Source organism: Camarhynchus parvulus, chromosome 1 (genome assembly GCF_901933205.1).
Source record: "Camarhynchus parvulus chromosome 1, STF_HiC, whole genome shotgun sequence".
NCBI classification, from domain to species: domain Eukaryota; kingdom Metazoa; phylum Chordata; class Aves; order Passeriformes; family Thraupidae; genus Camarhynchus; species Camarhynchus parvulus.
In genome coordinates this window covers 62,863,440-62,891,098 of record NC_044571.1, presented here as the reverse complement: position 1 = coordinate 62,891,098, position 27,659 = coordinate 62,863,440, and the positions used below count along the sequence as shown (strand labels likewise).

Below are 27,659 nucleotides of genomic sequence, written 5' to 3'. Positions count from 1 at the left end.
AATATTCCCATAATGACCACTGAAAGAAGAATCCACAAAATGTTTTTCAAAGCTCCACTTCATTTTCTGGTTTAGCAGTGCTCAAACTATGTGAATATTATGAATGTTTAGGAATCATTTTGAATCTTTGAATGTTTTCACTGGAAGTCTGAAAAGACCAATTAATTTAAGAAGTTCCATGTTTTCTCCCCCAGATTTCTCTTAGTTCTTATATTCCAGCAGACACTTCACAACAGTTTATATTTGCACACAAACTGTGCAACGTTATCCAGTACAACCAATGTATAGTTTTTACACTTTTCTCTTAACAGTGAAGCTCCATCTGTCATCTGTTCCCAGTAAAAGACTGCATGATCTGCTATCTCCACGGTATCTGCCAAATAGGACAAGCAAATTGTAAGGAACTGAGATTTCCAGCACTGGAGATTGTCAATGACCGACTCCACAAAGGACATTCTGGTGACAGCAAGAATGAGCAAGAAAATAAGAGAGTTCACTATAAATCTGCGTGAAAAGACCGAGGGAATCTTGAATTTGAAAGTGTTGCTTTCCTGAGGCAAGGAAAGTTTGTCCACATCAACAAGCTTTATTCCATTCCACTGGCTGGTATCAAAGCTCTTCATTGTGGGACTGATGTCCACAGTGGAACAAGGTAAAGGGGTTTCTTTGAGCACCTTGATTTTTTCCCTGAACTCCTGCATCTGCTGCAGAAATATAATGGGTTCGGACACATCTTTGAAGGCCTCAGCAATGTTAAAAGCCATCCGCTGCTCTTGCAGAATCGTGTTCAGTTTATTGATTTCTGGATCGTAGGCCTGCATCACTGCAAGCTTCATGGTCTCAAAGTCAGACAGAATCTCATTTCGCTTCTGCTCCAGTGTGTGCTGCAGCTTCTCAAAGAACTCCTTCACTTTGTCAGAATCTTTTGTCAGCATCTGCAGAGCTTTCCTCTTGCTGGTCTCTAAGGTATCCAGCCGTGAGAGGGCATCTCCACAACGCCAAGTTTCAAAGCCCTGAAACAAGGTTTCAAAAGCCCGCTTCTCCTGGGAATAAGCTTCTTCAATGGAACAGAAAACATGCTTTGTGTGATCACCACGGGTGGCACAAACCCCACAGATCAGCTGCATGTCTGTCCTGCAAAAAATGTTAAGGGGTTGCCCGCTGTGCACTTTGCACACAGGCATTTTTGGAGTTATTTTGATTTTGTTGTACTTCTCCACGATACCTTTCAGGGAATAGTTGACCTGCAAGCTGCTGACTCCAGTGACAGGAGTCTCCTTTCTGCATGTGGGGCACTTGAAAGGGGATGGCCTCCAAAGCACATTCCGCACATTTCCCTCAAGAATTCCTTCCAGACACTTTCTGCAGAAATTGTGTGAACAGGGCAGGACACGAGGATCGTCAAACAGACTACAGCAAATGGGACAGGTCAGATCTTCCTCTAGGAGCTCCATCATGTCCTAGGAAAGAGAAAAAAGATGGTAACAGAACTTACAAAACTTATTTCTCCCTCAAGGAGACCATACAAAAACCAATTTCCATCTGAGACACATCTCAGTGAGAAAAGGATGTATTTTTTCCTCCAGAATCCTTAAGACAGAGCCTCAGCTGGGCTTTTGCAGCCAGTTCCCCTTAGCTGTGGTACCTGGCCAGCAAATGGCAGGCACAAGAATGGTGCAATGCTCAGGCAGAACCATTTTTTTGGACTGTCAACTAGAAATGCAGGAAAAGAACACTTGCTAATCCCAGCAAGGATTCTTAAAGAAAATAACTCATGTACTCATAATAACAGTCCAAGACTTACATCTTTCCTTGCTGATGCAATACACAGAAATGCGATTTGCACAGAAGATACACAGCCAATACAGTCTGCTAAGATCTGATTACTTTCTACTTGCTCCGCTCATCCAAAGCTTCCAGTTTCAACCCCATGCACTGGTACTGTAGACAATACTAAAAGTGACTGAAAAAGCCCTGTTGCAGTGTTTCTGCTGCTACAGAATACATAATGTGTCTTTTTGCTCTACTTACAAGGCCAAAAGAGAGTCACCACTCGCTTTAAGAATTAGCTTTTCTCTTGCTCCTGCAGTATTTTTAAATAACCAACTGAATGTGTTACTATTGAGCCATTCAGCACAAAGTTAAAATACTTCAAATAATACTTCAGCCACCCATAACCCTTGATAATTCATCATGAAACAAAACTGTGAAATATTTTTACTCATCTGCAATCTCTATTTCCAATTTCATTCTCACAGCATTCACATCCCAGCGATTTCTTTCTGTGGAGAGAACCTACAGGAAGAATATTTATCATGTAATCCTTCCTACTGGAAAGTCTCAGTGAAGGGACCCAGCACACTGCCCTCCCCCTGCCTCTACCTGAAGCCAAGTTCTGAGATGCAGACACTTTGTAACTTACAGCATGCTCTAAGAAAACAAATAGACAATAAAGACCAAAGTGGGTGACAGTCTGTATCATCCAAAGCTCCCAAACACTTTGTTTTGAGCTATAATTAGCAAGATGCTTCCCTTGCATAAATTCCTTCCGTATTATACAACATATATTCATATATATGTATAAAATTCCTTTTATAAATTGAAAGACATCACAGAAAAGTGCATCAAAGTACTGCTGTGACATCAAGTCATGTGAATGAGCTCTTCATTAGTTTTGATGTAATTTCTAAGGTTTCTGTCCCCTCAAAGAAATAAGAAGTGGAAAACATGGGAGCCAAGAACAGAGCTGCACACTGCACAGGACAAATAGAGCAATAAAAACAATACCACTGATCCACGCTGCACAGGACAAATAGAGTAAAGTTCACTGTCAGGAAGAAAAGTGAGGTCAGTCCTGACTTTCCTTCACAAAAGGACCAATAGTCCCAGTAAGACTTCACAGTAAAAGCTATTCTTGGGAAGTGTAAGCAAACCTCCCGTGCTTTCCATGTGAGGAGGAAGGATTGTCACAACCTGAAAATTCAGTAGAACTTCTCAGTGGGCTGAACAAAGACAGCAGTCCAGTGTCAGGGAACTCTTATCCTTTATTACATAGCCACCTTAACTCCCACAGCCATCCTGCTATTTAGTTGTACAAGTGTTGCCTGACAAGCTCTTGACTTTTACAATGAACTTTACCAAGCTCCCAACTCTCCCAGCAAACTTCAGCACAGAGCAGGGGGTAAAATCCGATTGCTGGGATAGAACAAGAGAGGAGAGAGTAAAGACAGAAAATAGAGAAAGTGAAGGAAAAAGACCACCAGTCCTTAGATCCCACATTGGTCCTGCCACTGTGTACAGTCCAGATCCAGGATCAACAAAAGCCTGGGACCAATCCCCTCCCTTTTACAGTTTCCCTAGGGCACATCCCCTCATTTTTGTGCCATTTGCTGCTGCTGGCACACGCACAGTGAGCCCTTAGAGGCCTTCAGGAAATGGGGGGCGGGGCTGGGAGCCCCCTTTAGTGAGGTGCCCAGGACTTGACCCTTCTCTTGCTGCAGGCACACTAAACCTGAGCCTCCAGGCTGACTAGCAAGCCCAGCAATGAAAGGGAAGCTGGCTCACAACAGTGCTTCCCTGCCTCAGCGGGACCCTCCCTCCCAATCCCTGTGACAGCGTGACAGTCAGAATGCTTGAGACAACCATGTTTATGTGCTTATGCCCCTCCACATATTTTCTGTGCTTGCTGGAAAAAAGAGACTTTGGAAAAGTTGCCAGCTTTTTTACTCAGAACTAAAGTTAGGAGGCAGAAGAAGCCACCACTACAACTGGAGAAAAAGTCTCAGAGAAAAGGTCTAATAACTCTAACTAATAGGTTTCCTGTAAGCCCATAGATCCCATTCAGAAACCTCATTTTCTATGAGGAGAATGTAGTTTTGAAGCACCTCTCATGCTCTCAAAGCAACGTTTCTCTTCCATCTTTTTCCTAGTGACAGGAAGATGATAATTTCATCCCTCCACTCTTGAATCTTCCTTTTTGTGAGCAGCTCTTTCTTTCCAACTTGTACTCAGAGCTTTTAGCCACAGTAGCAGCACAAAGACCAGTTCTGCTCATGTGCTAAGAGGACACTAACTACAAAATTAAAATGACAGTTTTCCATCTCTTAGTAAATGGAAATGCACAGGGCAGAAAATATTTGCTCTGGTCCATCTCCTCTACCAGGGAGGATTTTACTTCCCAGTTAGGGAGCTGGAAAAGCAACTTTGCATGCCTGACAGCAAGAACTGCAAACCAATGCAGAAAATGCTTACTATAACATTTTCCATCAAAATTGCAGGACAAACACTGAAGATTTTCACACTCCTAAAAATACAAAAAACATACACAAAAAGTCTTCATGATCCAACTAAAACTATCCTGTTGCATTTCAACCCCACTTATTGAATTACATAATTATGCTTCATAAATATAACAGAATTTCAAAACCTTTATACAACATCACTAAAAACACTGGATTTTTAAAAATAAATGGGCAGGTCTACAAACTTCTCCACCTCCTCCTCTTACAACACCACAAATGCCAAACCAAAGATACTGAAGACCCGTATAACTGGTTGGACAGATTAACTTCTGTCTTCTTTAATTTCAGACAGTACATTGTCTGTGGATTGAAACATCCCTTAGCAACCTGGTATTTGTGTGATGATTTCAACTTTTCCACTGGGAATTTCTCTGTGTAACGTTTGACCCAGGTTTGGGTGGCCCTGGAATTCCCCACTTGTAGCACATGGACCAAAAGCATCTCTGGGTACAAACCCAACAGATGTCACCCATCAGAAACAGCAACTTGCACAGTTTTATCATTAGGAAGAAGAATGACAAAAAACATCAAACCATAAAAGCAAAAACAACCACAGTAGCTTTTTCCCACACTCTAGACAAAAATTCATTTAGCATGCTTCTCAGCACAGAAGTTTGGTTTATCAGCCAGCAGCATGCTGAAAGCGAAACCAGAATTTCAGCAGGCTTCAAAACAACCAAAAAGATAACCCCTGGATTACAAGTTTCCTGCAATGGTGTGTAACTGTTCTAAATGACACTTAACCAAGTGAAGCTACATTTCTACAAGCAGTTGAGCTAGTCAGGAGAGGTCACATCTCCCTTCCTTGGCAAGGCCCCTGGTCTGTGTCAGGACCCCCTATGAGCAGTTTCACCAGCCTTCTGTCAGAATGGTGTGTTGAATCAGCCCTGAAAAAGAGTCCCACACAGAGGGGAAGAGAGATGGAAGATCCTCCTTCCAGCAGCTATGATCTTAACCCTGTTCACTCCACTGAGAGAAACTGCAATCTGACAGAGGGTCATTGTATACATTTTATTGGGAACATCTGATCTCTATGAGCAGTAGGTAACATAGGATCATAGAATGTTAAGGGACTGAAAAGGACTTTGAAGATTATCTAGTGCTAACTCCCCCTGCCATGGGCAGGGACACCAACCACTAGACCAGGTTGCCAAAGGCCTTACCCAACCTGGCCTTGAACACTGCCAGGACTGGGGCATCCACAACCTCCCTGGGCAAACAGGGAGGGCAAACCTCCCTGCCCCCACAGTAAAGAATTTCTTCCCAATATCTAAACAAAATTTCCCCTCTTTCGGTTTGTACACATCACTCCTTGTTCTGTCACTATAGTTCCTGATGAAGAGTCCCTCTCTGGCTTCCCTGTAGACCCCTTTCAGCTACTGGAAGGTTGCTATCCAGACAGTCAAAAAGACCTGGGTAAACTGCCCATGCTTCAAAGCTGGTATTTCATGGCCAAAGGTTTTTCCAGGAGCACCAGGCAGATCCAACATGTCCAGACTTTCGAAAGACAGGAAGGCCGGAAGAAATAAGCCATCTGTGCTCAGTGCATTCACAGCCCCATGAACACCGCTTCACCCCCAGGGCTGGCCGGTCTGGCGAGCGCAGGGGCTGCCCCAACGCTGGCCCCGCGCTCACCCCCATTGTCCCTTGACCTGGCAGAGGTTCCCTTGCTGCTCCTGGTTACAACCCCCCTCTCCAATTCCAGCGGGGAATCGCCCCTAAACGACGGCACCGCAGCCAGCCACCGGCCCTGGCCTCGCCGGGGGTCTCAGCGCTCCGCCGGGCTCCGCAGCCCGGGGCAGGGAGGCCCTGCCGGTCCGCCCGCGCCCCGCCGAGCACAGCGGGGATGGCGGCTGACGGCGCTACCGGCGGCTCCGGCCCCGGCGCTGCCGCCGCCTCTCACAAAGCCGCGGCCTGCGCTCGCCCGGCCGCGCCCGCCCGTCCCGCCGGCCCCGGGCCCCGCTACTCACCATGGCAGCCGGGGCCGCGGGGCGCCGGGCAGGGGGGCCGGCCGCCTCAGACACTCGCACGGCTTCCCGCGCTCCCGCCCCGGCCGCCGCCCGCCTTCCGGGCCCGCCGCTCCCGCCCCGCCGCCCGGCCCCGGCCCGCCGGAGCGATGGGCCGGGAGCTGCTGCCCCGCCGTCCCACCCACCTTGGCCCGCGGCCGCCGATCCAGCCCCGGGGCAGGAGCTGCTGTGGCTCTTCCCTTCCTCCGCTTGCCTGCGAGCGGCCGGGAAGGCCTCCGGAGCTGCCGGGAGAGGGCCGGCGGTGGATGCTGCTTGCCTAAGGCGGCGGTCGAGGCTGCAGCCTGTGCCTCCGCCGAGATATATACGGGTTTCTGTTGTTTGTTAACTGTGTTAAATTACACTTGAGCCTGCTGCTCACAGGCGCACGTTGCACAGCCTAAGGAGGGGCGCTGCCGGGTGACAATCCTGCTGGGGATCTGCCACCTTCCGAAAGCACTTATTAAAAGAAAACATAATTTGAGACAGATAGCCTTATGTGCTTCATAAAAGGAGGGCGACTCATTCTTATTTGCTTGAACACGCTGGTTATACCGTTTCCAGCTGGTGAATCTCTTGGAGATTTAACGTGGCCTGTAAAACCAGTGCAGGTTTTCCACAAAACACTGCCTAGTCCCAGGGAGATGGAGCAGAAGAGATCCCATGTCCACTTGAAAGAACATTCTAGTTACAGGACTATGAAACTAAATCTGGAAGTGCTGAGATGTCAGAGGACCTTTGTAGTGGGTATCTCTTTTTTGCAGTTCTGTTAGATCTCAGTCAACAGAACAGGTCTCACATCAAAGTCAAACTTATTTTCAAGTTAGACTTTGTGAAATACTACATCAAAAGCTGTAGTGTATGTACATAGGCTGCCTCCTGCACCCCTTCACTCCCTTACTCTGCAACCACTGCAGTCCTGTCACTCATCAGCACAAGGGGAGACTCTTCACCTCCAGGACTACCCACACAAGGAACATCACAAATCAGATGTTTGTATTTCTATCAAATGAAGCTCACTTGCACATCTGACATATTTCTTCTCATTATTTAGGAATCTGGATCTTAAAAGCCATTCAATAATGTTGCTGAATTATAAGGTTATGCTTCCCCAATTCACTGCAGTCACTTACACCTTACCTTCTCTCCTTGCTGCCCCACCCAAGCTGGCCTGCCTGCTCAGCTGAACTCAATGGGAACAGTTTGACCAGGGACAAGCATTTTTGAAAACCCCTTTCAGAGTGCCTACACACTGAGGCATTTCTTCCACTATCCACTGGAGAACAGCCCCAGCAGGTAGACTTGCTGCACAAAAGCAACCAAGATCTTCAGATGTATTTCTACATCCTGCTTGTTTCTTCTTAATTGTCCAGCATCTTGTTCACTGTTTATTAAAAACAAGTAATTCCAGATAGTTTCCCTCAGCCACCTAAGCTACTTTCAACTGATATTCCAATGCTTATGCATTTACATTTGCTGAGTACTCTTGTCTACACTTTCCTAACAGCCACTTTCATATCAAGAATTTCTGGGGCCTATTAATCTTCTCTGTAATTTTATGGTTAAAGATTAACAACAACATGGCATTTTAGATTTCTCACTCATTATTTCCATATATTTCTCGTACAACATTTTCTCCCAATATATTTTTAGAGTATGTTTTATTCTCTGTTTGATCTTTGGGCTGGTCTCCTTATGAATGAAGAAGGAGCCAAATGGGCTGAAGAGTGGCTCCCTGCCCACCTGAGATAATGCCTCTTCATTAGGTCCACCTGAAAATGTTCTTGTCCCTCCTTGCCTTTGATTTCTTCTGTCAAAGAGGAAAGCTTAAACTTCTGGGCAAACACACAGCAGCATTTTTGTGCTTAGTGCACAGAAACACTCCCTAGCCAGCACCCTACGTAAGTGTCCCACAGCTGTCCTGAGCATAATCAAATAGAAATTGGTCACTCTTCTACTTCTTATCTGAGTCACACACAACTGTTTTGCACACTTACAAGTCCATCTTTCTATACTTTTTAACTCTGCTTCAATAGCAGCACTTTCAGTAGAAGTTTGTTTATGAGCTTGCATTCCTGCATCCAAGAGCACAGTGTCTTTCCCAAGGCAGCATCAAAGGCTGGTTGTGGAAGCTTCAGAGAAAAGCTCTGGCTGATGGAAAAGAACATTTGTAGATCTGTGGAGCAATAGATAAACAAAGCCAAGGGAAATCTAGGCTCAAAGGAGGTGTTAGGATAAATGCCACTTAGTCATGGGAGGGCTGAAAATACAGGGGTAGGAATTTGGAAGGAATTATACAATAGTGGTAATTTCCAGATTTTCAAGACAAGCACCATATTTTTTGTAAGACAAAAGGCATTCATCTACTGTCATCTTTAAACTACAGAGAGAACCCAGATCATGGCTCTTCTAATAAGCACTATGCCAGGACATTTCTGAGTCTGAATCTCTGAGTTGTGGTTCAGCCAGCGACCTCAGAGCTGACAGCTACTACTCCCCTTGCCTGTCCCAGCTCTGCCAGCCTCTGCAGATGCTCTACTGAGCTGATTCCACCCACTCAGTCAGCAGAACGCTATTCCCTTTTCTTTGATGAGGTGAGTTTTGTGCTGATTCAACAAGTTAAATCAGCCCAATGCAAGATTAGACAATCACCAGGTCTAACGTCAGAAGAGCGAGGAAAAGAGGAGTAAGATTTTCCTCATCCAGTGGCAGCAAGCCATTAACGTGACTCAGGTTGTAACAGGTAACTGTACCCTGACAGGCAGATTCTCGGGGGGGTTAAGCCAAGACAAGACTGTGCTACTGGCAAAAGTCATCATTCCTTCCTTTCCCCTTTCCTTAGTCATGCTTTCCTGATGCCTCCTCTCTGCTGGCTACAAAACACATGCAGCCACATGTTAAGCCAGATCGGCTTGCCGACAGAGCTGAAAGCTAATCCAGTTTACAAAAAAAAAAAAAAAAGGAAAATAAAGAAGTTTCCAGCAGGATCAATTTTGGCAGCCGGTGCCAGGATAAGCCAGTGAGAGGGCCTGTTTTGGTGGCAGCCTGCACACACGTCAGCATAAACCAGAAGTGCCCCCACAGGCCATAATTTCACAAATGCTTCCAGCCAGCTATTGCCAGCTGCCAAAAGTAACACAGCCTTGCCCTCGGCCACACCAGCTGCTCATTCCAGGCTCCAGGCACCCGCAATGCTTTGCTGGAGGAGAACTGATTGATAAATATAGCTGGAGTTAAAAGCAGCATATTTTTTCCTCCCAAATTTGTATTCCACATCAGTAAAGCACCTTTGAACCAAAAACCTACTGGATTTTAATTGTCTCCTGGGGTGAAGCTCCAGGAAAAGAGGTGAGTTGAGGGCATTTTACAGTCTTATCCTTGGCTGCAAACCTGCCTTCCCACTAAGGCTAAGGCTTCACATCCCGTTACAGAGGTGTCAGAGCACACACAGAATACACTCCAGCTTCAGGACAGAGACTTCTTGAAGGACTCTGCTTTATTCAGCTGTGCTGGGGTGAGCATACTCTCAACCTGAGGTGGATAATGTAGTCACTGTGTGTACTTAAATATGGACATAAATCTGCAAGAGCTTAGAGCAGCTTGATAAGAAGATACTGTAAGATAACACAAAAAAATAAATTATTCGAAACAGCTCCAAGTATCAAACACCTTACTGATGTATAAATGTTTCACAACTATATTGTATCTAACTACATTTCTTTTCAACGGATACATCTGGACTATATTAAACATTCCAAACAAGGGATCAGAGAAAGCAGTTTCTTGTTATTGTTCCATAAAAGCTACTTTTAATATGGATTGTAGAAATACCAGGCATTAAAAATCCATGAAGGATCATCAGCAACTGAAATGATCAACTGCTGTTTTGAAGTCTGAATTTCAGAGTCTGCCTTGATATCTGCAGGGTCTCTGCTGACTATTTTAGCAGTACTGAAAAGCTCTGTAGTTTTGCATACAGAACTTTGACCTACAGAGTTAACTAATATTCAGCACTTTGCCAGATTTTTCTGCAGAGGGACGTGGTGGGGGGGGGGAATCGATGATGAATTCAGTCAGCTCCTTAGCGAAATCCTATTTATTTACAAAGAATGTACAGCCACGTCCCATTTCCTTGCACGCAGAGGAAGCAAATGGGAGGGAGAACTGTACAGCAGTCCAAGTTTGCTGCTCCAGCCAGGATGCTTGCCCAGAAGAAGCTGTCCCTTGGCTTTTTCTCAGGGCCATACACCACTGCTTCTCCCACTGTCTGCTGGCTCTTGCGTGGTGTTTCCGGTCCCGGACATGCACACAGGCAAACACAGCTGCAACCAATCTGTGCTCTTGCTGCTGCACTCACAAGCAGTCCCTAAAAAAGTCTCCCTGACTTTCCCCAAATTAGTGCTTGCTCATACAAGTTAGCTCATCTTAGCACTACTTGGCCATGCACCCCTGTGCCATGGGCAGCAGTTTCTCATTTTTTAGCTATCTTATGCCATAAAAGAACTCAATTGCTCCTTCCTGAACAAAGCATGGCCAGCATCCCTGTCAGTTTTAATGAGGTTTGGGATTGCCTATAGATCAAAGCTCTGCTCCTGTGGATTTTGCTTGTATTGCATAAAGAGGAAAGGAGAAATTACCTCCAAAGCAAAGAGAACAACAAGGAACAAAATTAATTTCCATATGTAATTTCTTCTATGATTTGGCAAGCGTTAGATTAACTGTGTAAAACAGAGGAGTTCCTACTAAATGTTAATCCTCACAAGAACTACATTATGGTGAAGATTTCAAAAGTACAAGCACAACCTGTTTTTCATCTGAAACCTTGTCTGTATCATCTTCCAAACCACAGACCTGACCCTGGGAGTGGAAGGACTGCTTTCAATAAACAAACCTTGATTTTCCAGTCCTGCACCATCATTTACTTCTGTGCAAGTTGCATGGAGACATTACTAAATCCATTCCAACATACATAATAACTACTTTTTAACATTGGTTTTCACAGGTGTAAATGCCTCCACAAAGCACGCAGTAGCAGAGAAGCAAGTCTGATTGGTTTTTACTTGCAGGACAAAGAGGAATTATTTCTCTGAGAACAGATTAGTCACGTATTACACTGTTGTAATGTGTGCTGCCACAATGGGAGAGAGCTGCCCTCTCCTGCATATTTGGCATATCAGGGAACCTTTCTGAAACATACTTGTCTGAAGCCAGTAGATGTACTTTGCAGGGCTAATGAGAGACAGTTATATTTTGTGAATGAAGCTCTGAGCCAGAGAATGAAACAAATCAATGACCATCATTTTCCTTCAGCAGGTCCTCCAAATAAGTCTGCATCTGTGAAATGGATGGGAGTAGTTGTGTTCTACCAGCATGGTTCCCAGACAAAATGTTTCTGCTGCTACTGTTCAAGGAAATAAAGTTAAAACACTGCAAGCAGCAAACATGTCTAGGCATGCTGAGCATAATTTTGCATCCAGTGTGGGAGGGTCCAAAATACTTGGCCATCCCAAGTGAAAGAAATGAACATTCAAGTAAGGCAGAAGCTGAATTAACCCTTGATTACCAAGCACAATTATACTTCTAAATATTGAAGGCAAGATCTTAATTTCTTTGGGGCAGTTCTTTGTGCACTGTAAAGCTTTTGGTGCTCACACACTCTATAAACAGCCTGACAAGCACATTTACAAATACTGTGCTATCCTGCTGCAACTGTTCACCTCATCCTTCAAGAAAGTAATTTAGAGCTTAAATGTCTAGCTAAGTTTTCTTTTTATTTTTCTTTTTTTCTTTTAAAAACTATATTAACTTTTATCTTTTAGCATTTACTGTAACAAACCTACAGGCAATAAAAATCCCACAGTGACTTAAATGAGACTAAATTTGTGAACAACAAGCTACCAGTAAGAATCCCGATGCCCTCAATATGAAATAAATAAACATCAGTTTCCACCTAATATTTACTTCTTGGAAGTTCAAGACTAATCCCATTTGGCATATTTTAAGGAAGGGAGTTCTTGACCCCAAATGTTTATGGGCTGTAACAGTAAGTCCAATAAAAAAAGAACATTTTAAAGCTGCTCTTAAAATCAGATTGGTTTTAGGCACGATTTTGAGAAAGACAGCACTTCAACTCATGTTTCAAGTAAAAGGGGGTAAGTGTGACTGATACAGCCCATCCAGACCAGTAAGAGATTTGTGGCTATGAAAGTTTATTTTAACAAGGATTTCTGAATATCTGTATTAACCCCCTGGCCCCCACAAGACAGATAACATAGCACCACATGGGTTACATTACTTACATCATACTTCATACTGTAATAAAATGTTAAGGGATCCTTCTAGGTGAAATTATACACTGAAATAATTAGAAGCAACAGTTTCATCCCAAACTGGTTTGGAGATAAAGAAGCCTTCAGATGAAAATAATCAAATTACCTGCTATCTGCAAAACATTCTACATCAGCAGCTCATGGCACATTTATTTGATATTTTTCTGCAGATAAATAAAAATGTGAAGTGGGAACAGGTAGGCTTCTATAGCCCTGTTATCAATATTTACTGAGTTTGTTGGAGCCCAGTTTGTGGGTCCTGCTCTGGATGCTGTGTGTGCTGTAGGAATGCAGAAATAGACATAGAAATGCTTGTGTAACCCAGAGACCACAAGTCATGTTACAGATCTTTTATTAGGTGGTATTCTACCTCTGTGAGAGGGACACAAAGCTGGCCTCAAACTGTGCTTTGCAAACAAAATAAAAAGTGCAGTGATAGCACAGTGTAGCAGTCACGGCAGTTGAATTTGAGTAAATTTAGGAGAGGTTTTGAACACATGAAGAAGTACTCTAGGAGCAAAGCGTACTTCTTCAAACACTCGGGGTTAAGACAAAGAGATGGAAGGGCAGAGGTCTGGAAAAGAAGGAGAAAGAGCAACTCACAGGTGCACCTGCAGGCCCGGTCGTGTGAACCTTTCATTTCGGTGAGCCACGTCTGCGTTTTCCAAGAATTAAAAAAGATAAAGGTGGGGGGGTAATGAAAAAGGAAATAAAATCAACGGGGTTCTTGTTACTTGGCGCCAGGAATAACTGAGCAGTAAATTTCCGTGCAGGAGTCCTTTCCCACGTGTGAGGTTCGTTGATGCCATGCCTAGCACCTGCCCATCATAACCAGTGTCCTCTTTTTTTATATGTGTATATATGCATAGATACATGAATTATCCTTTATAAGCATGTACATACGGACAATACGTCCTTTAGGAGGCTGCGCCGGTCGCCTCACGCCACGGCGACAACTGCGGAAAAAGATCAGCAGGGGCTGCACTCGTTATCCACTAGATTTTAACTTCCAGAGGAAGGATGGGGCGCTAATGCTGATATTTTTTTCCTAATTTAATTTAATTTCACTTTAAGCCCGCGCTCAGCGCGGCGCCCCCCGCCCGCCATGTCGCGGCGGGGCGGGGTCGTGCGGCGGCGGCCGTTGCGCCTGCGCGGTGTGGGGGGTGCGGCCGGCCATGGCCGCCTCCGTGTTCTGCTGCTTCTCCTGGTGCCGGGATGGCGGCGCCGGGCACATCCCGCTCAAGGAGATGCCGGCCGTGCACCTGGACACGCAGCGCATGGGTGAGCGGGGCAGGGGCGCTGTCGCCGGCGGGCGGCTCCCTGGCGGGCAGGGCCGCACCCCCGGAGCGCGGCACGGGGGTAACCGCTGGGAAAGTCGCCTTGGGGCTACTTCTTTAGCAGGAATCGGCATGTTTTTAAACCAAGGAAGCTTGGTTTGGAAGTGGTTTAAAGCAGTTTGTGTTTAACTGAAGTTGGTGGGCGCAGTGAGTGTGAGGTGCCCCAGGGCGGCTGGCTGCTCGGCGGGGGCTGCCGTGGGCAGGGTGAGCACGGGCGGTTCAGAGCCGAGGGGCTGAGCTCGCAGAGCCGCGGAATCTGTGAGGCTGGAAAAGACTTCTGAGGTCATCGAGTCCAACCTGTGACCCAACCCCACCACGTCAGCCAGACCAGGGCACTTAATGCCACATCCAGCCTTTCCTTAAACTTCTCCAGGGTCGGAGACTCCACCTCCAGTTGCGGCAGTGGAGATGGAGAAGGAGCCAGGCCGTGCAGAGTCTTATCCTGCTGCTCTTTTGGGATTACCCTTAGCGTGAGCTATGCACAGAACCGTGCCCGGGCTTTGTTGAGGACGGAGGGGATCTGGGGCAGCAGCAGCAGAGCAGGGGAGAGAACTGGGGAGGAATAAATACGGTCCAGTGCTCGGGCACAATTGCTAGCCACAGCCTCCCATGTGCTTGGCCATGAAGTGGTCCAATAGAGAAAGAAAACTTAGCAGAGGATTTTTTTTCTCTCTGTATTGGCAGGCACGTTTCTGATAAAAGGATTGTTTCAGAGACTAACTAAACACCTTGCAATTCCATCATCAATCATTTGTACCCGATATGCTTTTCCTTCTTGTTGCAGAATGCTTTTTCTCGGATGTTAGACAACAGAGTACAGGGCTTTGGTCTCACAGTGAACCCTTTCTGACTAAATTGTAAGTTATGCTTCTGATGTGGCTAAAGCAAAGATTGTAATCAGCATGGTGCCATAAAGCCCAAGAGGTGAAAATTAGATCAGCTTATAGATTTTAATAAATAAACCCTAGTGGAAAGATGAACTAGCCTGTAAACAATCTTCTCTTGCTTCAAAGCACGGCCCATCATCATATTTCTCACAGACTAATAAAGCTTTTACTTGGGGCAGAGGTAACAAAACCTGGTCTCAATGTTTAGGGCTTTTGAGGGCTCTTTCAGGTTTCTAAAAATGTTTTGAAGTTCTGTGGTGTTTTTTTTTTCTACTTGCAGGAACAGATGTCGTCATTGTTAAAAATGGCAGAAGAATATGTGGCACGGGAGGATGCTTAGCCAATGCACCTTTGCACCAGAACAAAAGCTATTTTGAGTTTAAAATCCAGTCCACAGGTTAGTCAGCAAAAAATATACAACTTTAAACTTGGGAGGTATGTTACATTGCCTGCTGGTGGCAGTATCTCAAAGGCTCAGCACATGCATCTTTCTAATTGCATCCTTGAACTTGCGAACATTCGAGAGACTTATAAGTTACTGTGTGAAAGGAAATTTCTTTTTTTTCTTTTTTAATTCTGACTCTAAAATGTTAAAACTAATAGTAAGTGCATTACTAGAGGAGTGCAAATGCTAAGCCCCCACATTGTTCTGTATGCTGTTATAGGCATGTTTTTCAGGTGGCATATTTCAGAAATTATTTTTTCTCAATAAATGCTTATGACCACATAAAACACTGTAGCTATGAAGTATTTTTTAAGGAGTGTAGTTTATCCAGTGATATTTGTATCTATTTGTCTATCCTCATTTGCACTTAGAAGGCACTTTTTGCCCAAGCAAGGGTAACACTCCTTGTGCTACCCTTTGCTCTTCAGATCAAGTGTGTAGCACTTACTCTGACACTGCCTTATGCAGAGGAGCCTTTCAGCACCTTGTTCCTTTGTTTGCTCCTACAAATACGGTCAGCTTCAATACTACAGAGAGCACTCCAGGCTTGCCTGCATTCTGGCATGAAATGTCAGCCTGTATTTTTAAAAGCTGCTAGCAGACACTCTGAAAATGAAGCTGTGCTTTCCCTAAGTGTGTGTGGGGAGGGAAGAAGGAGGGAAGTGTTAGTCCTGAGGCAGGCCTTATGTACCAGCTGGAGCTTGATGCTGAAACTTTTTGCATAAGGATTGTTTGCCTTCAGGTGGGTCAGAGTGCAGGCAGCATGTACACAGATCTGCCCACAACACCTTGCAGTCCAGCTAGCTGGTTAGTTTTAGACTACATGTAAGCCCATATCCATCTTAACTTTGCAATTTTATTATCCTTTATTTTGGGAAGAATCCATTGTAGGTGTTGTTCATCCATGGTCATTATTCAGACAGATAGTCTACCCATGTTCTTAACACTTGAGAAACCCAGAAAATAAACTCTCCTGGTTCCTGTGAGCCTTTTTTCCTCTATTCCTGTGCCCCAAGTCAGGAGAACTGTGGAAGACTTAAAGTAAATCTTAGATTTCCAGAAGTATCCCTGCACAGTCAATTAGAGGTTATCTATGGGGTCACCCTGATTATTATAAAGTTTTCTGAAGTTGAATCACACTCTTACCGTTTCATTCTTGCTGTTAAAAAAATTATTCTACAGTTTCATCTTTTGAAAATAAGTTTCTTACATATTTGCCTCTTTTTAGTCTTCTCTAGATAAAAACTCCCAGTTTGTTGGGTTTTTTTCATTATCTCCTTATAGATAAGATTTGATTGGTTTTGTTGTTTCTTCTACAATATCTTTAGTCAGCCTAATTTATCTTGAGGTACAGTGCTTAAAATGAATGCTCTGCTTCAGATGCAGCAGCAGATTACCTCATCTGTTTTATACATGCCACATATCCAAAAGTTTTCCACATCAGTAGAGCACACTCACATTCAGCAAGTGGTCTGTGAACTGGTTACCAAGCCAGCACTGTATTTGTGCCGCTTACTGTTCCTACTTACCTGCTTTTCTTCATATTTAAATAAAAACAGATGCACTATCTTTATTTCTGACTAGTTAGTCAGGATCGCTTTAAGCCTCTCAAGAGCTTGCAGTCCTGTCAGGCTGGGATTGGCAGCATGTTTAATCAACACATTGTCATGTTATGCAAGTAATTGATGGTAGTACAGAACAGTATCTGACCTTGTGCATTCAATGCAAAACCTCAAACCCCACTCGAGTCATCTTTTTTGATTTGACAGGCTGCTACTGGTGAGTAATCCTGGAACAGTTTTCTAACCACTCGTGCCTTCATATTGCTGTAACTGTCTAGACCATGTTTTCATCATTTGACTATTTCAGTGTTGTATGAGTTTCAAAATTATTACCAAATCTAGGTCTGTAATACTAACACTTTCTTTTTTTCCATAAGACTAGTCTAACTAGCTGAAAAAGGAAAATTTGTTGTTTACAGATCCATGCTAGTTGGATTTAAATTTTGTATCCACCTACAGCCTCAGAGTTTGTATTCAATATTTTTCTGGGGATGAAAGTTAAGCTGAGTGGTTACAATTCTCTTTCTCAGAGACCCTTCGTTTTCAAGATAGATGCTGTTTGTCTTCAGTCTCCTGTGGATATGTGTTCTGGGTCTGGTCAGGATGCGGTTAATTATCTTCATAGCAGCTCCTGTGGTTGTGTGTTTTAGATTTGTGACCAAAGCAATACTGATAACAGAACAATACTGATAACACACCAATACTTTAGCGATGGCTGAGCAGGGTTTGCACAGCATCAAAACCTCCTCTGTTTCTCACTCTGCCCCTCCAGTGAATACAACTAGGGTTGCATAAGAGCTTGTGAGGGGACAGAACCAGGTGGATGACCCAAAATAGCCAATGAGATATTCCATACCACATACCATCTGTCTTGTTCAGGAATAAATGGGAGAAGAGGGGATTTAGGGAGATTAGCCATCTTTTACTTGAGAATTGGCTGGGCATCAGTCTGCCCATGGGAGGTGAGGAGTGATTGCCATTGCATCACTTTTGTATTGTTGTCTCTTTCACTTCTGCTTTACTTACTAAACAGTTTTTATCTTTAGCCACAAGTTTTCTTGGTTTTACTCTTTCTTTCCTCTTCCTCCATTCCACAAGGGCCTGGGTGGGCTGGGGGAAGAGAAAGACTGCCTGGATGGTGCTTAGCTGCCAGAGCTAACCCACAATAGTTCTGGTATTTCCAGGAGATATTTACTGGTAGTACCATCATGGCATTAGTTAAAAAACAAATTCTTTATGCTGTCCTGCTTCAGTCAGTCTTCAAAATAGCATGGTTTTTTTCTTACTGTGTTAATGTCGTGTTTTAGGGATTTGGGGTATAGGAGTTGCAACCCAGAAAGCAAACTTGAATCAAATTCCGCTTGGTCGAGATGTCCACAGCCTGGTGATAAGAAATGATGGAGCTCTGTACTATAACAATGAGGAGAAAAATAGGCTACCAGCAAACAGCCTTCCTCAGGAGGGCGATGTGGTGGTGAGTTTCTTAAGGCTTTCTTACTTCCTCACCTGTTCCTAAATGCCTCTTATTTACAGTTCTGTTTCAAGTCAGTTTTAACTGTTTTAAGTCAAGTTGTTCAGTTTGCATGTCCCAGTTTCGAAAGTGCTGGGATATAGATTCCTGTTATCTTTAAATGAATCAGCCGCCTGGATATGGGTGGACTTCATTCTTGGTATTGTGAGGTTCCTGATGAGGAATGGACTTGACCAGAGTTTCAGAAATAGTTTCTGGTGCTCTATTTCAGTATCTGCCTGACTGATAATTCCCATCACGAGGATCTTATGTTGTTTGAGATGGGATCTGCCTGAACAAATAATGTGCTGGAATGCATTACATGTCTGTGTACCATGCCCAGCTGAACTCAAGAACCCTTAGCTAATTGGTTAATGATTAGAAGGACAGAGCAGGGCAGGGATGGTTTAGCCAAACTTTTGTAGTTTGTGGGGGATATTGAGTGGAGAGGGGATAATGTTCACTGGAAAAATGATAGAGGGAAAATTGTAATTTTTTGTACCTTACTATTTCTGGTTTCTCAAAACATCCTTAAGTGACTTCGTTCAGAGTGTTGGTTTTTTAGTACTGTCATTTTCTCCATGTCCTCTTATGTATTTTCAAAAATACATGAGAGCAATGCAATGAAATTGAGACCATTTATCACCCCTATTTTGTCATGCTGGGTAACTGCCTCTCTATAGCCATGGTTAGAAATGCCATCTTTAGAAGCTGCAAACAGCTAAGGGTGACATCTCCACCTTTAACCCTCAGATACAATACTGTTCTTTTAATCCCCTTCTGAAATTGTTTTTTTTGAAAGATTGCAGATTGTTTCAGGCTTTGGTGAACTAGTGTGATCTGAACAGCTTCAACTAATCACAAAAAACATAACTGATGTGTTACTGCTAACTTCCCCATTTCCATAAGTATCAAGTTATTTTGTTCTGTCATGAAAACAAATTTTTGAAGTCTTGCATGAGCACACAAATTGTCACACTCAAACCTACCAAAGCAGTGAGGAAAGTCCTTTAGCTAACAGATAAGTAAGTTACTATCTTGTTAGTGTTTGCTTTCTGCCCTGTGGTCAGCATATTTATAGCGTTGTGTGTGAAACCACGGTCTGTTGCTGCCAGCAGAGTAAATGAACTGAGAGAGGTTTCCATATGGAGGTAGGGAAGGATGAACTTGGTTCCTAGCATCATTATTTATTAAAGTTATTTCAGTGAGAAGATACAAACAAGAAGACTGCAAACCTCCCCATACTCAAAATCATTGAACATCTTGTGTTTCTTTGACGTGAGGAAGTTTGGAAATTTGTTCTGTTAACTCAGTAAGGTGTGAAGTGTATTGTGGAGTACTGTGCTGCATCCCAGTTGGAACAGGCATTAAGGAATCCTGAGTGTTTGAAAATACAGATGTAACTGGTCATTTATTAACTTCAAGTCCTTGGCAGGAATATGTTAAGTGAGATTTCCTAGGATGCTGTGGTTTGCATAATGGTGTTAAAGTCTGCCTATGGCTAAGAAAGCTAAGTAGCAGTCTTATGTACATAAACTTGTTGATGCTTTTTTCTGTTAATTTTCTGTACTTTGTAGGGCATTACATATGACCATGTAGAATTAAATGTATATTTAAATGGCAAGAACATGCACTGCCCAGCTTCAGGAATCAGGGGGACTGTCTATCCAGTGGTCTATGGTAAGTCAGAGATTTTCAAACTGTTTCACATTATGGAAAATATTTTCATTCTAGTTCTGTTTTGTGAGCTGTGTATTCTTCTCACTTAAATGTAACACACATCAATCATCTATTCTTGGCAACTACAACAATTAACTACATGAAAATGTAAACCTAGGAAATTACAAAAGAATATTTTTGCCTCATTTTTAATGCTGCTTAATAGGAAAAAAAGCACTGCTCACTGACTGCTTATAGTGTCCACATCCAGCAAGCTAGTGAGTTGCTGCATTCAGTCTAAAAGTTGCCAGGTAAAAAAAATATTAATCAGATGTCAGACTTGTGGGTTAATCTGATTTATCTGTGAAGCTTGATATTTGTGCCTTTTAATTTCCCATACTTCATAAATGCCACCAATGTTCCATAGCAATAGAATTGTTGTTTGTGTTTTCTTGAACTTCCTGTGCAGTTTCTGCCTTTTGCTGCTTGTCCTATTGCTCTGCACCACCGAGCAGTGCCTGGATCCACCCTCTTGGCACCCTTCCTTCAGATATTCATAGATATTGGTGAGGTCCCTTTTCAGTCATCTCTTATTGAGACTGAGCAGACCCGGCTCCCTCAGCTTTTTCTCATAGGAGAGGTGCTCCAGTCCCTTCATCATCTTCATCACCATCCTCTGGACCTGCTCCAGGAGCTCCATCTTCAGTTTATCTGAGCCTCATCTAAGTAGTAGCCAAAATAATTTTGCTTGTAAGGATAACCCTTAGCTACATGATGGGGATGATTTTTAATTCATGGTGGGTTCCTAATGAACTGTTGGCATGTTCCCATTTATATCTTGATACATTTTGATTGCTACTGAATTTTCTGAACAGGAACACACCCAGATGTGTTGTAGAGTCTTTGAAGTCTGTGAATGTAGCTGGTGAATCCCTTGCTTCCAAGCCCTGAGGGTGGAATGGTTTTACGTGGTCAGGCTGTCATGTGTCCTTCAGCCACGTGATGGCGCCGCTAAAATGCTGTGGCGGCACCTCCTTGTGCAAAACCTGCAGCAGCAGCAGCAGAGTTACTGCGTGGCTGCATCCTCCTGTGTTTTGGAAGGGGTCTTATACACCATTGTCCTGGTTCAGGACAAAATTAGGGGAAATCTCCAAAAGGGAGTTCCCCCCAAACACCGGGTTCGGGAAGGAATTCCTCGGAGGAGCAAAGTGGAAAACAAAACCTATTTATTGACAAATAACAAAAGAACACTCCCCAACACAAGAAAAGAAAAGAAAAACCAGTTCAGTGTTGTGGAGGGTGCCAAGCTTCTCTTGCAGGCTCCAGAGATCCCGCCGGACGTCGGACGTCCCAGGTCAGGTCCAGAGCCGGTCCAGTATCTTCAGGGGAGGGTAAGAAAGAGAGGACGAAAGAAAAGGGAAAAAGAGGGAAAAAAACAGCGCAGAAAGCAGCAAAGGGAAAAAGAAAGCAGCTATCAGCTAGGGCTAAGGCAGTAGCAAGCAAGCGAAGCAGCAAGCAGAAGCAAGCCGGCCAGCCAGCCAAGCAGCTCAAAGCCAGGAAAAAAAAACCAAAAAAAAAAAAAAGCAAAGTGCACCCAGTCCCCCCTCCCTCCTCCCTCCCCGCCCCGCCGCGGCAAGACGGCCGGGAGGCGGGGGGAAGAGAGAGAGAGAGAGAGAGAGAGAGGAAAAAAAAACACAGCTGCCAGACACAATACACGATATTGGGATAAAAGCGGTCATCCCACGACAACCATGAAGAATGAAGGTTGCGTTCAGAAAATACTCGGTGGCATGTTAGCCTGCTGTTCATCTTTTTTCTCTGACTCAAGAATTTCGTGCCTGGAGAATGCAGCGACCTTTTATTGCCAGGCTCTTTGGGTCTTCTTCCACAAGTGGGCATAATTTCATTATAATTATCATGTCTCCTATGTATAGCTATAACTTGAAGCCTGCAGGTTGTTTTTGTACACTACTTGCTTGGTATAAACTTCAAGTGTCCTTAATTTAATGTGAACTTCTAGTCCTGTGGAAGGATTTGGCTATACAGAAGAGAGTTTCTCAAACATTTACTCTATTCAGACTAGAACTATAGATAATTTTTTAAGAGGAACGTGATAGATCAGGCAAACACAGTGTCAAACTTGAGAAGATAAAACAAAAAAATGGACTTAAAGGTTATTCCCTACAGCAGCTATACCTCAGGCACTTTAATGGAAGCAAGACATAAACACTGTGTGAGTACCAGAGAACTGTACAAATACACTGATAGGAGTTTTCACAAAGACTAGGGGGGAAGAATTCCAACCTTGTCTCTGAGATAGCTACGTTCCAAAATATGGAGATGAACCTTTTCTTGTTTGAACTAATGTTGATATTCTGCCAGATTAATCTCAGAAGTTGTCTTTGAAAGAGACCTTGCTTTTCTGACTAGGTGGGTGTTTTAGTTTGCTAGTGAAGTACACGAAAGTGTTGCTCTGAAAATACTCATCAGTTTCTTTTTTATATTCTACATTGAAAGTGCTGTTGTAGGTGGGTAGATTATGCAGGGGGTCAAAACCAGGGAGAAGTTCTGTAAAAAACCACATTAACTTCCAACTTCAAGAAGCAGTCAAAGAAGCTCTCTTTGGATCATATGCTAAAACTGATGGTTTGGTACTACTGCTGCAGACATGTGAAACCTTGTAAACCTCCAAAAAGCCACTGTAGACAGCTGAAACTCCAGCAGAATTAGGAACAGAAAAAATACGCACATGAAGAGGTAACATCCCTGCAAGGTTTATCTGGTAGCATCCTTAATCTGTAGATTTCTCGAGAAATGGAGTAGAAAATTTGGAATCAATAGCCTGAAGCTCTGCTAACACTCCTAGTGAAATTAGACATTCTCATTGACTTCTCCAAGGAAGCATTACCGAGTAAACAGCAGAAAAGAGAGATGGTTTGCTTTCCTGGCTTAAGGTCTTACTAAATTCATTGAAGAGATTTATTTTAATTGTGTATATGTAATGGATGTATTGAAGAAATTCTTTGTGGTTTAAGCACAGTCTACAGTTTATTAAGATGGTATAAAAGAGGATCAAACTATCAAATTCTCTAATTCCTTCTTTTTGGTTCTCCTCCACAGTTGATGACAGTGCCATTCTGGATTGTCAGTTCAGTGAATTTTATCACACACCTCCACCTGGGTTTGAAAAGATCCTCTTTGAGCAGCAAATCTTCTGAATGTCTTCATACTGAGAATTTGCACCCTGCATTGTTACAAAAGCTTTGTCATCTTGAAGCCTCACTTTACTTTTAGGAAACATATCTGTATTTTTAGTAAGTACTTGTGACTGTTGTCTCAGAATAAATACGTTAACTGCAAGACCAGGTAAATGTGTTGCTGTCCAAAGAAGAGTTTTCTGGCATTGTTTTGTGGTTGAAAATGAGTGTTTTGAGGCAGGGTTTTTCTCTGATTTGTACTTGAAGCATAAGGAGACTAGGGATATTGCTGTTTTCAGTAGTACATTCAGTACTTTGAATAAACTGGATCTCTGTAAGGCAAATAGTTCTTACACATCTGATAGCTATGGAGATGGATAGTTCTCATTATTTTTCCCCCCAGCCTTTTTCTCACAGAAATTATGTAATTTCTTTAAAGGATGCACTGTGTTTGTAGTCTGTGATTTGGAGTTGTAGTGTCCCAGTTGTGCACAATGACTAATAGTACAATGGCATAACTAGCAGCTAGGTACATTTTTTTTTGGAAGGTGTAGGATAATCCATTCCCTCAATCTTGGACCAACAAATACAACTTATCTGTTTCTTCTGGCTTTTAATTTGCTTTTATTGTGACAAAAACAATAGAATATTTTCTAGTAATGCTTTTTTGTTGAACCTTAAAAAGTAAACCTGAACACTACCTGTGTGTTTGAGGACCACCATGCTCTGTTACTCTGGTAAGAGAGTAAGTACAGGTCACTCATCTTGGGTAAGCAAAGATCCAGGTGAAGGGTATGAGATGTTATGGTGAAGCCTTACATCTAAACTGTAAATTAGATTATTCTCTTATGGAATAGCATATTTAATTTCTTCATGAATCATTTATAAACGGCTAAGACATTGTTCTAAAATGTGATGCCCTTGAATATACATTGTGAGATGCTATTTTTCCCCTCTTGTCATATTTAATACTTCCTAGAAGAATTTTTAATGTAAAAAAAAATCTTCATACTGAATGTTTGTGTTTTGGTTTTGGCTTTTCCTGGGTTAATGTGTTTGCATAAATGATTTTATTTAAATATTTTTAGAAATTACCTTATTCTGAAATTTTCAAATACAAACAGCTTTCTCAAAGTCTTTCACCTTAAAATTTACTGCATCTGTCTTAACTCTGTGGCTCATGTTTTCCTTCCTTTTAGCCTTGCTGTCACATGACAGTATTGGGTAGAACTTTTCAACCTTGTCAGCATTACGGTGTAAACCTCAGGAAATTGGAGTGCAATTTTATCATTTCCCTTTGAAATCTCCTCAGATCAGAGTGGGATAATGAGAAATAAAACCTAAATCCTAAAATACCTTCCCCCCCACCCCTCCCTTCTTTCTGGGCTTAAATTTTTTCCCAATTTACTCTACCTCGTTCCCCCGGCAGCAGAGGGACAAGGAATGGGGGCTATGGTCAGTTCATCACATGTTGTCTCTGCTGCACCTTTTTCCTCAGGGGAAGGACTCCTCACATTATTTCCCTGCTCCAACATGGTTCCTTCCCTTGGGAGGCAGTTCTCCAGAACTTCTCCACTGTGAGTCCTTTCCATATGCTGCAGTTCTTCATGGGCTGCTCCAGCATGGATCCCTTACACTGGGTGCAGTCCTTCAGGAACAGGCAGCTCCAGCATGGGTCCCCTTGGGGCCTGTTCTGAGTCAAAGCCTCCTTGGGGTATCCATGTGCTCTGGGTGGGGTCCTTCACAGCCTGCAGGGAGATCTCTGCTCCCCCATGGATCCCCACAGGCTGCAGGGGCACGGCTGCCTCACCATGGGCTGCACCAGGGACTGCAGGGGAATCTCTGCTCTGGTGCTAGGAGGACCTCCTGCCCCTCCACTGACCTTAGTGTCTGTGGGGCTGTTTCTCTCATGTTCTCACCCCTCTCTCTGGCTGAAATGGTGCAGTTTTCCCCCCCTACCCCTTTTTAATCTCTTATTCTGGGGCTCCGTATCTGCTAGGCTTGATCTTGGCCAGCTGTAAGTCCATCTTGGACCCAGCTGGATCTGTCAGAAATGGGGGAAGCTTGTGGCATCTTCCCATGGAAGCCACTCCTGTAGCGCCCTGCTACCAGAACCTTGCCATGCAAACCCAATACAGCTTCCACACAGCCTGGCTTCAGATGTCTGATGCAGCTCTCCAAGTAAGTCACAGGTTGCAGGGATTGCCTGTGACCTCTGTCTGAGGCCAAGAAAAATGGCCTTCTCTCCTTCCAGAGGTGTGCTGTCTTGGAGAAGCTGTGCTGCCAGCTGGATGAGTTCAGGAGGCAGTGAGCAGGTGGCAGACCAGAGAACATGAAAGGGAGGTGGCCAGGATATTCTCTGAGTCTGAACAGCTTGAAGAACCTCAGACCCCATCTGTAACAGGGAAAACAGCAGTGTCTGCCTTGCACTATCGAGGTAAGCAAAACCTCTGGAGAAAAGGATGGATGGAAGCTGATGACTTCTGGCACCAAGAGGAATGTTCTTGCCACACCTATGGGTTTACAGCTGCAAAACAGGTTCATTGCCCTCTTAGTTGAAGAGAAGCTAGATAAGCATGGGGGCCCAGGTGGTGGACAATGCCTTGCTGATGAGAGGAAATGGAGTGAGAAGGAAAAGGCACTAACAGGACAAGTCAGTAATTAACTACACGTCTAATGTTGAGAACATCATAAGATCCTAATAGGCTGTGGTAAGAGCAGACAGTGAGGTGGACTGAAAACTGGATGAATGGCCAGGCCCAGAGGGAGGTGAGTGGCACAAAGTTTCATTGGAGGCCAGTAACCAGCACTGTCCTCCAGGGTCAATACTGGCTCCAATCCTCTCTAACATCCTCATTAACCTTCTGGATGATACAGAACAGTGCAGAGTGCACCTTTAGGGGGTTGCAGCTGACACAAACTTGGAAGGATTGGCTGATATGCCAGAGGGTTGTGCTGCTATCCAGAGGGACTACAAGAAGTTGGAGAAATGGGCTGATGGGAAACTTATGAAGTTCAACAAGGAGAAGTGCGAAGTCCTGCAGCTGGGAAGAAACAACCCCATCTATCTGAACAGGCTGAGGGCTATCCATCTAGGAAGCAGTTTGGCAGAAAGGAACGTGCAGGTGGACAACAAGGTGAACTGAGCCAACAATGTGCCTTTGCAGCAAAGAAAGTGAATGGTATCCATGGCTGTGTTATCCAAAATATTGGCAGCAGGTTAATGGAGGTGGTCCTTTGCCCTTACTCAGCCCTGGCGGGGCCACACTTGGACTGCTGTGTCCTGTCGTGGACTCCTTGTACAAAAGAGGCAGAGACACACTGGAGAGAGACTGAAGAAGGGCCACAAAGATGGTTAAGGGTGAAGCATTTTCCCTATGGGGCAGGGCTGGGAAAGCTCAGACTGTTCAGCCTGGAGAAGAAAAGGCTCGGGGAATTTGATCAGTGCGTGTAAGACACATGAAGGGAGAGTGAAAGGAATGCAGAGCCAGGCTCTTTGCAGTGGATCACAGTGACAGGACTAAAGGCAATGGGCAGAAACATCTGCAGGAGGCTCCCTCTGAACATCAGGAAACGTTTTTCACTGTCAGGATTGCTGAGCACTGGCATAGCTTGGCTAGGCTGGTTGTGGAGTCATCATCCTTGGAATATGCAAAAGCCAGCTGGATATGGTTCTGGGTAACTGGGTCTAGGTGGCCTTGCATGAGCAGGAGGGTTGGACCAGGTGACATCTGGAAATCCCAGCTCATCCATTCTGTGTTCATTCAAATGCTGCACCTGGAGTTATATTTCTTATGTTCATGGATAAAGGAGGAAGTATTTAAAGAAATTCTAATCACTGTATCTAACTGCATCCAGCAAACAACTCTCTCTGAAGACTGCTGTGGTTAAGAATATTTAACAGGAGAAGCTGCTACCTTGAACTTAATGTAGACTTGCTTTAAAATAGAGAAGAGGCTGTCTTCATCAAAGCTGGTGTTTTAAATAGGAAACATTTTGGTAAATATAAAATACTCAAAATAGCTGCTACATTCACCAAAAATATGGAAAGAGCCTGCTTTTGTGGCTTAAATTTGCTCATTTCTTATCTTAAATAGAATGAGATGCATTTGTAATACTGCATAATGTAACTGTATCTCTTCTGTAAAAGTCAGAAAACTTCTTGTTTTATAATCGGTGACAGAGGAGAACTCTACAAAAAAAAGAGGTGAATAAAATCTTATTATAATCTATTATCAAAATGGAAAGCAAGACCAATTTTCACCTGAAAATAAGTTTTGTGATGAGAGTTCTTAAAAGAAGCAAGGCTAGATTTAATTCCATTGGCCACAGAAATAGAATGTGAGTTAACCTGTGTCTCAGCCTGTCATTTCAGCACCTGGCAATGAATCCAGATGGTTTCCCAGAACTGTTCCCAGTCCCAGCTTTG

General features: G+C 43.7%; 2 protein-coding genes across 3 annotated transcripts; one reads left to right on the top strand and one right to left on the bottom strand.

The window, feature by feature from the left end:
* Positions 1 to 172: 172 nt before the first annotated feature.
* TRIM13 (tripartite motif containing 13) lies at positions 173 to 6,689 on the bottom strand. Of its 2 annotated transcripts, none has more exons than XM_030968831.1 (2): positions 6,454 to 6,689; positions 173 to 1,460 (listed from the first exon to the last, which is right to left on the bottom strand). In XM_030968831.1, exon 2 carries the CDS (start codon positions 1,455 to 1,457, stop codon positions 228 to 230), a length of 1,230 nt encoding a protein of 409 aa, XP_030824691.1. In that variant the 5' UTR covers positions 1,458 to 1,460; positions 6,454 to 6,689; the 3' UTR covers positions 173 to 227. The 2 variants fall into 2 exon arrangements, with proteins under 2 accessions (XP_030824691.1, XP_030824609.1); XM_030968749.1 differs by lacking the exon at positions 6,454 to 6,689 and adding an exon at positions 6,272 to 6,433.
* Positions 6,690 to 13,782: 7,093 nt separating this feature from the next.
* On the top strand, positions 13,783 to 24,239 carry SPRYD7 (SPRY domain containing 7). The gene is made up of 5 exons (XM_030956949.1): positions 13,783 to 13,914; positions 15,138 to 15,254; positions 18,172 to 18,338; positions 19,952 to 20,054; positions 23,154 to 24,239. Exons 1-5 carry the CDS (start codon positions 13,809 to 13,811, stop codon positions 23,249 to 23,251), a joined length of 591 nt encoding a protein of 196 aa, XP_030812809.1. The 5' UTR covers positions 13,783 to 13,808; the 3' UTR covers positions 23,252 to 24,239.
* The last annotated feature ends 3,420 nt before the right edge of the window (positions 24,240 to 27,659 follow it).

Coding starts and splice junctions, on each gene's coding strand:
- SPRYD7 (XM_030956949.1), top strand. CDS start 13,809: ATGGCCGCCTCCGTGTTCTGCTGCTTCTCCTGGTGCCGGGATGGCGGC. Junction 13,915..15,137: donor CCTGGACACGCAGCGCATGG/GTGAGCGGGGCA, acceptor TTCTACTTGCAG/GAACAGATGTCGTCATTGTT. Junction 18,339..19,951: donor CTCAGGAGGGCGATGTGGTG/GTGAGTTTCTTA, acceptor TGTACTTTGTAG/GGCATTACATATGACCATGT.